At 52.7% G+C, this 11,779-nt stretch overlaps 2 protein-coding genes across 2 annotated transcripts; both read right to left on the reverse strand.

Annotated features, from left to right (window-relative positions):
• Positions 1–2,614: 2,614 nt before the first annotated feature.
• Positions 2,615–6,568, reverse strand: LOC111925190 (uncharacterized). The gene is made up of 3 exons (XM_023921600.2): positions 5,731–6,568; positions 3,200–5,447; positions 2,615–2,953 (listed from the first exon to the last, which is right to left on the reverse strand). The coding sequence occupies exons 1-2, from the start codon at positions 5,950–5,952 to the stop codon at positions 3,360–3,362; spliced, it is 2,310 nt and encodes a 769-aa protein (XP_023777368.2). The 5' UTR covers positions 5,953–6,568; the 3' UTR covers positions 2,615–2,953; positions 3,200–3,359.
• LOC147655268 (uncharacterized) lies at positions 6,568–11,308 on the reverse strand. Its single transcript, XM_086877185.1, has 3 exons — positions 9,684–11,308; positions 7,153–9,403; positions 6,568–6,906 (listed from the first exon to the last, which is right to left on the reverse strand). Exons 1-2 carry the CDS (start codon positions 9,903–9,905, stop codon positions 7,313–7,315), a joined length of 2,313 nt encoding a protein of 770 aa, XP_086733311.1. The 5' UTR covers positions 9,906–11,308; the 3' UTR covers positions 6,568–6,906; positions 7,153–7,312.
• Positions 11,309–11,779: the final 471 nt, after the last annotated feature.

The raw sequence follows: 11,779 nt of genomic DNA on the forward strand, positions 1-11,779 counted from the left end.
TTATAATAACCTGGAATGACTTATATGTTTTATTATTGGAATAGCAATGTGTGTGTGTGTATATATTGCTGATATGAATGAGCATTAGATGCACTGCATACACATCCACCAATAGGACTGAAATATATACGTATCCATCACGATAAAATGAGAAATTGGTCCATACTGGTTTGGGTTTTCCAAGTAGAAAGAACCAATAAATACTTCCAGCAAATTTTGCTGAATGAGCGCTGAAACTTTTTTTTAGGTGTTTGGTTTTTTTTTAATAAAAACTTAAGCTGGAGTTTAAGGCACCAGATGGACTGCAACATGGGATAAATCAGGGAAAGAGGATTGCTAGCAAGAATGATAATAAATGGCATAACGGAAGCTGTTATGCAAAAAAGAGGAAGAAATGACAACCCACAACTTGTTTAACTGTATTCTAGCTCAGCTTAACTATCAAGTTACATTAAAATGCACCTGCTTAATGTTAGGGTTTTTTTTTCTTACTATACAGAATGAGATGTTTAAAATTGGAGCTGAAGGATGATCACCATTCCTGGGATTTACTTTGCAGTTTCTGACTGTCCTGCTATACTCATCTTGACAGGAATATAAATAAGTAGTCATTCTGACAGACTCTATTTATGCAGTAGAGCTGAGAAGTGATTCTAAAACAAAAGTCAAAGTTAAGCTGTTTGTTTCTTTTCCCAAGTCATGTTTATTTTCATTTGTTCCAGAGAAATATTTCTCAGATGATATAAATCTGACAGTAACACTGCCAAAATATCAATCTCCATAGTTGTTGCTGTAAGATCATTGGAGAGTCACAATTACCCACGGATGAGGAGGGAGATCAGGCAAAAAAATGGTCAGGTAAGGGATGGATGAGGTCTATCTGGGTAAGTTGTCACCTGAATGGACTGAATCAGTAACAAGGAAAAGAAGGATGCTTTTTGTACTATCATCTTGCAAGTGCAGGCATCCCAGTGCCTGATTGCAGTCTATAATACAGTGCACAATTCTCAGAGATAAGAAAACGCAGGCTCATCACAAATATGAAAAATTAGACAAAGTGAGTGACCTTCAAAGTTTTTTTAGGGTTTAATTACTACTGATTTCAGGCTCAGACACCTCACATTCAAATTTAGGTATCTATCGGAAGTAGTTTATAGAGTCACAGAATGTCTTGGGATTCATTTTAAAAAGACTTAGAGAAAAGATTTTAAGATCCTTTAAAAAGATCATAAAGCTCATCTCATTCCAATCCCCTGCTATGGACAGAGACACCTTCCACTATCCCAGGTTGCTCCAAGCCCCATCCAACTTGGCCTTGAACATTTCCAGGGATGGGGCAGCCACAGCTTCTCCGAGCAACCTGTGCCAGGGCCTCATTACCCTCAAAAAAAATAATTCCTTCCTAACATTTAATCTAAATTTCTCCACTTTAAGTAGAGCAGCTGCTATAGATACCTTCAGAGGTTAAGGAGTAGTAGACACTAAGATGATTAATTTAATCTCTACTTCTCTCCAGTGATCAGAGAGCTGGAGGTAATTAAGTTAATTACAGGGTCCCATTTAACATCTCATAGCTAATCTTATGTCTTGAGGCTGTGATCCCTGGCCCTTCATGAGGGTCTGGAGGAAAAACAGCAGGCTGAGGTTAGCACCAGCAGCCAGGAACAGAGCCCATAGCTTGCATGGATGCTCCAACCATTGGATCATCTCCAGTTTTCTGTATAACTGGGAGAGAAAGCCACCAGAGCCAGTCCCCAGGCCTCACCAGATGCTTCCCATTCAGGGAATTTACATTTCAGCATGAAATTTTCATACTGGCAGCTTGCATGCAGGACTTTGCTGCTATGAAAAACTCTGCTCAAAGGCTCAAAAAGACTTAAACCTACAGCTTGTTCAATTTCTGAATTTCCATCAGTAATTCCATACTTCTCTGAGGCTTGTAGTAATTTAGCAGCACTGTATATAGTATTTCTCAGCATCTTATTGCAGACTTTGAGCTTCCCCAGATGCTGTTGGCTCCTGTCTGAAGTCTGTAAGATGCTGTACATTCCCCAGTCCCTCACCACTTGTTGCTGTTTGCCCCTCGGTTTTAATTGCTTAAATTTTGCCTGCATCAAGACAGAACATATTGTCACATCTGTTAAAATGAATTTTTAAAAAAGGAAGAAATGTGAGGCACTACCTGGATGATTGTTCTGCTAATTACGCAGCTTTACCCAGCCATATGCTCAAAGGTTAAGAAAAGAGAGGCCAGTGAGATGAGGTTAAAGATAAGCAAGGCCTAAATCTTGCCTTTGTGTAACCATAAGCTCCTGCAATGCACCAGACTGGGGCAGAGTGGCTGGAAAGATGCCCAGTGGGAAAGGCCCTGGGGGTGCTGGCCAACAGTGGCCAGACGTGAGCTGATGTGGGCCCAGGTGGGTAAGGAGGTTGCTGACATCCTGGCCTTCTGTGTCAGCAATAGTGTGGCCAACAGGACGAGAGCGGTGATTGTCCATCTGTGCTGGGCACTGGGGAGGCCACACCTCAAGTGCTGTGTGCAGATGTCTGCCCCTGGTAAGGTGTGATCAGTGAGAAAAGTCTGTGTGAGAATTAAGGTGCCAAGGAGACAATCTACCAAAATTAATAATGGGGAATTTATTTAACAATAACTGTGGGGCAGAAGGAAAGGGATGGGAAAGAAAACGGTGAAAAGGGGAGATGGGGTACACTGCGGTGTGGGACGGAGAAGATTGCTGGTCATAAGACATGACATGAGCTGGAGTGAGGTGGGAAAACCATCAAACAGGAGACAATCCAGGATGATTGGCTCCAGTAGCATCCCATCAGTGCTTCTCTGTGCTGGGGCCCATGTGGTTCTTGTGGACATGAGCAGCATGGGTCATTCATCTGGGCTTAACACCCTTCTCCAGTCCACGTTGCGGGAATCCAGGGAAGCGTTTTCTTCTTTGCCCTGAGAAAGGAAGATCAGCCTTCATTTACCTGCAATGATAAGGCCCAAGGAGCATTTCTCAGCTCTGAACCCAGCCTGCCTGTGGGCAGGGTGGGGATGCATCCCCACAGTGCAACCCAGGCCTAAAGTCAGCTTCTGCGGGATTCTACAAGGCAGCGCTGGCATCCTCCCTCAGGCAGCTCTCCCTGACCAGGCTGCCATGCTGGTGGCAGGGGGTGAGGGGCTGGAGAAGGCAGCAGGACCTACCTTTGGCAAGTGGTTGCCTCGGGCACCATCCATCCATCCATTGGTGCATCCCGTGTGTGACTCCCATTGGTGCTGTTGCTTCCCAGACGTGCCTCTGCCCTTGAGAGCTGAGTGTCCAAGGGCTGAGCCAGCATCTTTGGGCATCGTCCTGGCACTGGGCTCAGTCCTCTCGCTGCCCCCTGAGGCAGCTGAAGGAGAAGAGCCGTTGCAGAGCCCGCCGGGCCGTCTTGGCGATGGAGCGCCATCGCCGTGGGGCCAGGGGCTGCGGGACGGCTGCGCTGCCGGCGGGGCAAGCAGGAGCGCTGCGTGCCAGGGGCTGGGCAGGCAGTGGGCAATCCCCTGCCGGTGCCTCAGCTCTGCAGAGCTCATCCTGGGAAGGGGCAGCCGGGGCAGAGCCAGCATCCATCCATGCTGTGTCAGCCTCATCCACGGCAGGCACGGAGATGCAAACCGCAGACGTGTCTGCCTCTTCGGACAGTGCCGTGGGGAGAGGTTCACTGTGCCCCTCGTCACTGACATCGCTGTCTGGAGGAGTAGGTGCTGGCTCTAACTCTTCGTCTCGTGGAGGGAGAGATAACGGGCTGTGTACCTCGCTTTCCCTCTCTCCTGCCGCTTCTTCTCGCTCCCACTTCTCCAGGAGCTCGTTCAGAAGAGTCTCCAGGGGCAGCGAGTCGTCAGAGTCAGACCCCGAGTCTGCCAACGGGACAGGAGACACAAGCTCTGAGGAGTTTTGTGTCTCCGCTGCGGCGCCTCCAGTCACTCTGCAAGCGCTCTGCGGCACCCAGGGCTCTGCAGCTGGTTCCAGGGTGGGACTTGATGGATCCCTGAGGACACAGCTGGACATCATGGAGCTTTCTTCATTGTCCATGGAGGAGAAGATGTCTCCAAACAGCTCTGCATACATTTTGTCTTCCTCCAGCTTCTCCAGCTCCTCTCTCTTTTTCCGCATGAGGTGCAGCAAAGTGTCAGGGCCCAGGCACAGCTGCTTGTGAAGTGCAGCGTGCTCAGCTGGCCGACAAATTGCCCTCACCTCACAGGGACCTCCACACGAAGGAGAAGCTGAGAAGCCTGAGGTTTCCTCAGGCTCTGATGTGAGGAAGACCTTGCTATGTCCCTCATCCCAGGGATCTCCAGCCAGGGCAGAAGCCTCTCCCTCTACCTCGTTGTCATTCAACGGGGCAAGTGACGCGCTCTGCAGGGAGCTGTCCCGCTCTCCTTCAGCCTTTGTTGCTGGGAGCTCTTCCTCCTCCCGCTTTTCCTCTAGCTCCGTTAGGGAAGAGTCCCAGGGCTGGGAGTTTTCAGAGACAGAGCTCTGCTCTGCCAACTGGCCAGCAGACAGGAGCTCAGAGTATGTTCCTGTCTCTTCTGCGGAGCCTCTGGATGCACCGGACAGCTCCTGGGGCTCTGCATCCACCTCTTGCTGGGCACATGGCTGCTCCTGGGTGCAGGTGGACATGATGAACCTGTCTTCTGACAGGGATGGGCTCAGGCCTCCAAAAAGTCCACTGTAGATGTTGCCACCCTTCCCTTCCTGCACCTCAACAAGCTCCTGTGTCCCAGAGTGCCCCAGGTGCTTCCCAGGAGCCGGCTGGGTCCCAGTGCGGAGCGGCAGGCCGCGTGCGGCTTGCACGGGACGCAGACCATGGCCCTGCCTTGCCACTGACCCATGCCAGAGCCCTGCCTTTCTGCTCTCCAGGGAAGGTGTTCCCTGGGCTCTGCCTGCAGCCACAGGGCCCCATGGAGAAGGTGGCACAGGCTCTCTCTGACCCCTGGCCATGGGGCCTGCAGCACACAGTGCTGTGCCTCTGGAAAAAGACACAGAGGCTCCTGCTGCTGCTGCTGCTGGCAGAGGGGGCAGCTTGACACTGGCACAGGCTGCTCCCACAGCATGTGCTGTGCCTCTGGAACAGGATCCAGAGGTGGCTGCTGCTGCTGCTGCAGCCAGAGGGGGCAGGTTCACGCTCTCAGTGGACACTCCTGAGCTGTGACCACTGAGCTGGCTTGGAGGTGCCAGTGTCAAGTGAGGGCCATGGAGAGGCGGCAAGTCACACACCGACAATCTCTGTGGCCGTGTGACACTGCTGTGGGGCACTGAGTGCCCGCCCTCCTGCCTGCGCCTGCGAGAGCAGGACCTGGTGGGGCTCTGGCACCGGATGGGTTTGGGCAACAGAGTCGGCCTGTCCCCAGGGATGGATGTGATGGTCGTCCAGGTGACCCGTGCTGCTGCCTCTGGCTGCCTGTGGCTCACCTGTGGGAAGCAGGAGGAGGAGTGGGATGGAGGCGGCTGTGTGGGCACGGTGTCCCCCACGTGTCAGCAAACACAGGCCTGGCCTCAAGGCAGCTCATGTCCTCAGCAGCCAGGCTGGGCTGGGATCCCAGCTGTGCTCACTGTCTCTGGGACATTGCTGTGCCGGGGCCATCCCAGCACCGGCCCTTCCGCAGATCCAGGACCGGTGCCAGGCCTGGCTGTCTGTGCCCCAGGGCTTCCCCCAGGTCCCACTGCAGCCTCTCCCCCCATCCCCGGCCCTCACCTGTCGCCGCAGGTACAGCAGTGGCTGCCCCTCACGGGGCTGGTCGTGGGCATTTGCCTCCTGCTTCTTTGACATTGTGGGAGTGCTCTGATGAACACTGGCCACAATCACCCAGGGGAGCTGCTGCCTCCAGAGAAGCTGCTGCCTCCTCAGAGAGCTGCTCTCCTGAGAGTGGCCACTCCAGGCATTTGTTACCCACACAGTCACTGCGCGGACCTGCATCACAATGGCCTCTGGGCACGATGTCACTGCGGGTCACAAAGGCCCAATGGGCGCGGCCGCACCTTATCCAAGAGGCCTGGTGGTTTGCATGTAGCCACCCCAGGTCATAAAGGCCTTTTCTCTATCACCTACAGCTCTCTCTTGTTCCACTTTGTGCTTCTCCCCTAAATGACCCCAAAGATGCCCTGTGCAGTGCCAAAGAGCCTTTCCCACACAGCCCACCTTGTGTCCTAGGCCTCAGCCCCCATCTCAGGTGCAAAGATCATCAGAAAGGCACAAGCTCAGTTTGAACTTCTACTAGTCACTACTGTGGAAGACCATAAAGTGTGTGTTTTTTGAAAATAATTAATAACAAAGGAAGGCCAAGGAAAATGTCTACTGTTTATATCCTAGTTGGCGTGGGGGAGGATGGAATTTTTGTCAGGAAAATTCCAGGGGCATAGTGGTATTCTGTGTCAACCATAGTGCAGCCAGCAGGATCAGGGCAGTGATTGCCCCTTTGTGCTGGGAACTGAGAAAGCCACACCTCGAGTGCTGTGTGCAGATGTGTGCCCCTGTGAAGGTGCACTTAATGAGATGCCTCTGTGTGAGAATTAAGGTGCCAAGGAGACAATCTACCAAAATTAATAATGGGGAATTTATTTAACAATAACTGTGGGGCAGAAGGAAAGGGATGGGAAAGAAAACGGTGAAAAGGGGAGATGGGGTACACTGCGGTGTGGGACGGAGAAGATTGCTGGTCATAAGACATGACATGAGCTGGAGTGAGGTGGGAAAACCATCAAACAGGAGACAATCCAGGATGATTGGCTCCAGTAGCATCCCATCAGTGCTTCTCTGTGCTGGGGCCCATGTGGTTCTTGTGGACATGAGCAGCATGGGTCATTCATCTGGGCTTAACACCCTTCTCCAGTCCACGTTGCGGGAATCCAGGGAAGCGTTTTCTTCTTTGCCCTGAGAAAGGAAGATCAGCCTTCATTTACCTGCAATGATAAGGCCCAAGGAGCATTTCTCAGCTCTGAACCCAGCCTGCCTGTGGGCAGGGTGGGGATGCATCCCCACAGTGCAACCCAGGCCTAAAGTCAGCTTCTGCGGGATTCTACAAGGCAGCGCTGGCATCCTCCCTCAGGCAGCTCTCCCTGACCAGGCTGCCATGCTGGTGGCAGGGGGTGAGGGGCTGGAGAAGGCAGCAGGACCTACCTTTGGCAAGTGGTTGCCTCGGGCACCATCCATCCATCCATTGGTGCATCCCGTGTGTGACTCCCATTGGTGCTGTTGCTTCCCAGACGTGCCTCTGCCCTTGAGAGCTGAGTGTCCAAGGGCTGAGCCAGCATCTTTGGGCATCGTCCTGGCACTGGGCTCAGTCCTCTCGCTGCCCCCTGAGGCAGCTGAAGGAGAAGAGCCGGCGCAGAGCCCGCCGGGCCGTCTTGGCGATGGAGCGCCATCGCCGTGGGGCCAGGGGCTGCGGGACGGCTGCGCTGCCGGCGGGGCAAGCAGGAGCGCTGCGTGCCAGGGGCTGGGCAGGCAGTGGGCAATCCCCTGCCGGTGCCTCAGCTCTGCAGAGCTCATCCTGGGAAGGGGCAGCCGGGGCAGAGCCAGCATCCATCCATGCTGCGTCAGCCTCATCCACAGCAGGCACAGAGATGCAAACCGCAGACGTGTCTGCCTCTTTGGACAGTGCCGTGGGGAGAGGTTCACTGTGCTCCTCGTCACTGACCTCGCTGTCTGGAGGAGTAGGTGCTGGCTCTAACTCTTCGTCTCGTGGAGGGAGAGATAACGGGCTGTGTACCTCGCTTTCCCTCTCTCCTGCCGCTTCTTCTCGCTCCCACTTCTCCAGGAGCTCGTTCAGAAGAGTCTCCAGGGGCAGCGAGTCGTCAGAGTCAGACCCCGAGTCTGCCAACGGGACAGGAGACACAAGCTCTGAGGAGTTTTGTGTCTCCGCTGCGGCACCTCCAGTCACTCTGCAAGCGCTCTGCGGCACCCAGGGCTCTGCAGCTGGTTCCAGGGTGGGACTTGATGGATCCCTGAGGACACAGCTGGACATCATGGAGCTTTCTTCATTGTCAGTGGAGGAGAAGATGTCTCCAAACAGCTCTGCATACATTTTGTCTTCCTCCAGCTTCTCCAGCTCCTCTCTCTTTTTCCGCATGAGGTGCAGCAAAGTGTCAGGGCCCAGGCACAGCTGCTTGTGAAGTGCAGCGTGCTCAGCTGGCCGACAAATTGCCCTCACCTCACAGGGACCTCCACACGAAGGAGAAGCTGAGAAGCCTGAGGTTTCCTCAGGCTCTGATGTGAGGAAGACCTTGCTGTGCCACTCATCCCCGGGATCTCCAGCCAGGGCAGAAGTCTCTGCCTCTACCTCGTTGTCATTCAACGGGGCAAGTGACGCGCTCTGCAGGGAGCTGTCCCGCTCTCCTTCAGCCTTTGTTGCTGGGAGCTCTTCCTCCTCCCGCTTTTCCTCTAGCTCCGTTAAGGAAGAGTCCCAGGGCTGGAAGTTTTCAGAGACAGAGCTCCGTTCTGCCAACTGGCCAGCAGACAGGAGCTCAGAGTATGTTCCTGTCTCTTCTGCGGAGCCTCTGGATGCACCGGACAGCTCCTGGGGCTCTGCATCCACCTCTTGCTGGGCACATGGCTGCTCCTGGGTGCAGGTAGACATGATGAACCTGTCTTCTGACAGGGATGGGCTCAGGCCTCCAAAAAGTCCACTGTAGATGTTGCCACCCTTCCCTTCCTGCACCTCAACAAGCTCCTGTGTCCCAGAGTGCCCCAGGTGCTTCCCAGGAGCCGGCTGGGTCCCAGTGCGGAGCGGCAGGCCGCGTGCGGCTTGCACGGGACGCAGGCCATGGCCCTGCCTTGCCACTGACCCATGCCAGAGCCCTACCTTTCTGCTCTCCAGGGAAGGTGTTCCCTGGGCTCTGCCTGCAGCCACAGGGCCCCATGGAGAAGGTGGCACAGGCTCTCTCTGACCCCTGGCCATGGGGCCTGCAGCACACAGTGCTGTGCCTCTGGAAAAAGACACAGAGGCTCCTGCTGCTGCTGCTGCTGCTGGCAGAGGGGGCAGCTTGACACTGGCACAGGCTGCTCCCACAGCATGTGCTGTGCCTCTGGAACAGGATCCAGAGGTGGCTGCTGCTGCTGCTGCAGCCAGAGGGGGCAGGTTCACGCTCTCAGTGGACACTCCTGAGCTGTGACCACTGAGCTGGCTTGGAGGTGCCAGTGTCAAGTGAGGGCCATGGAGAGGCGGCAAGTCGCACACCGACAATCTCTGTGGCCGTGTGACACTGCTGTGGGGCACTGAGTGCCCGCCCTCCTGCCTGCGCCTGCGAGAGCAGGACCTGGTGGGGCTCTGGCACCGGATGGGTTTGGGCAACAGAGTCGGCCTGTCCCCAGGGATGGATGTGATGGTCGTCCAGGTGACCCGTGCTGCTGCCTCTGGCTGCCTGTGGCTCACCTGTGGGAAGCAGGAGGAGTGGGATGGAGGCGGCTGTGTGGGCACGGTGTCCCCCACGTGTCAGCAAACACAGGCCTGGCCTCAAGGCAGCTCATGGCCTCAGCAGCCAGGCTGGGCTGGGATCCCAGCTGTGCTCACTGTCTCTGGGGCATTGCTGTGCCTGGGCCATCCCAGCACCGGCCCTTCCGCAGATCCAGGACCGGTGCCAGGCCTGGCTGTCTGTGCCCCAGGGCTTCCCCCAGGTCCCACTGCAGCCTCTCCCCCCATCCCCGGCCCTCACCTGTCGCCGCAGGTACAGCAGTGGCTGCCCCTCACGGGGCTGGTCGTGGGCATTTGCCTCCTGCTTCTTTGACATTGTGGGAGTGCTCTGATGAACACTGGCCACAATCACCCAGGGGAGCTGCTGCCTCCAGAGAAGCTGCTGCCTCCTCAGAGAGCTGCTCTCCTGAGAGTGGCCACTCCAGGCATTTGTTACCCACACAGTCACTGCGTGGACCTGCATCACAATGGCCTCTGGGCACGATGTCACTGCGGGTCACAAAGGCCCAATGGGCACGGCCGCACCTTATCCCAGAACTAAATGAAATGCTAAATGAAAAAAGCAAGAATGGAACAAAGTGCCTGTGTTGAGCTAAGTCTCACATGATTCTCACTGTGGCCTGAGGAAGCATCAGGAACAATCCAAACAGTCCTTGAAGAAGGACAGCATCCTTTTGCAGGTGTTGTTTAGGATTCTTGTTGTTTACTTGCAAGAAACAATCAAGGGTGATGTTCCACTTGACCAATGACAGTGACATGTAAGTTTAACAACCAATGAGAGTTTTACTTCTCAGACCTTTTCAGACCTGACTATAAATGAAAATCAGAGATAATAAACTTTGCTATCTTGTACAACCCATGAGAGAGTCTGTGTTGTACTTCTCGCCGTTCCTAATATAGTGCAACACCAGAGGCCTGGCATTTTTCATGAAGACACCCCTGGTCCACAAAGGCCTTTTTAAGGCCTTTGCCCCTCCACTTTGCCTATGCTTGTTCCTCTCCCAATGACCTACAGCTCTCTCTTGTCCCAGCTTGTGTATTCCTTCCCTAAACATCCCCAAAGATGCCCTGTGCCATGCCAAAGTGCCTTTCCCATACAGCCCACCATGTGTCACAAGCCCTCGGCCTCCACCTCAGGTGGAATGACCATCAGAAAGGCAAAAGCTCACTTTGAATTTAATATGGTCACTATTGTGAAAGAATACAAAGTATGTGTTTTTAAAAAATTATTAATAAAAAAGGAAGGCTAAGGAGAATATTCATTCTTTATTCCATGACAGGCAGGAGAGGAGGGCCAAATTTTGGTCAAGAATATGCCCGTGGGATCCTAGAATTCTGTGTCGGCCATCGTGTGGCTAGAAGGACCAGGGCTATGATTGTCCCTCTGTGCTGGGCACTGGTGCAGCCACACCTCATATCCTGCATCCATGTTTTAGTTCTTTCACCCTGTGACTACACTTAATCCACATTACCAACTCTTTGAGTGATAGTACAGTTATCTTTTGCCACTTTGTCATAAATATCTGGCACACTGCATATCAGAGGAAATTATTTGGTAGGTTTTCTAGTTTATGAGTCAGAATTAATGTTAATTATATAACATTTGCTGTAATCAATTCATTGTATATGGTTTACAGGTTGTATGGATATAATTTGGTATCTCTTCTTACAGTATATATGGGATGGTTATAAACAGTAAACACAATAAAGCAAAAATAACAAAACTACAATGGGATGTAGCATTAAATTCAAAATTCTACTTGCGGTGGATGGCCATCCAAAAATTGTTTCCTACCAGCAATATTCTCTATCTTTCTTCAGTCTTTTCAGGACATGGTGTACCTTCTCTGCATGACAATGGGTGGCAATGTGGGTTCTTTGTCTGTTGTGATGATTCATTTTTGTGGTGGACTCAGATCATCATATTGCAACATTCTTGCCAATTCCAGATTCACTCCAGCAGTGACAGGCAATGAATCTTGACACAGAACATAGTTGGATTGTAGCAGTTGATGGGTTGTGAATCATTAAAGCTACATCCCATAGGTTTGGCAAAACTACATATAGAGCTATTAGAGCAATCATATGTCTCTAGAGTGGTGTTTTCTGTAAACACAGAATCACACAGAGTTCTTACAGAGATACATCTATTTCCAATATATGCAAGTACAGTCTCAGGGGGTTCAACACAATGTTGACATCTTGTCAAGCATGAAGGCAAATGTCTTGGTCCTTAATAGTATTATTTTCACAAATAAATCCTTGCTGTTCCTGTCCAATCAGGCATCAACATCCATAGTTGGCTATTTGCTCCCATTTGGGGCTCATACTTGTATG

Source organism: Cyanistes caeruleus, chromosome 1 (genome assembly GCF_971803275.1).
Source record: "Cyanistes caeruleus chromosome 1, bCyaCae1.hap1.1, whole genome shotgun sequence".
Taxonomy (NCBI): domain Eukaryota; kingdom Metazoa; phylum Chordata; class Aves; order Passeriformes; family Paridae; genus Cyanistes; species Cyanistes caeruleus.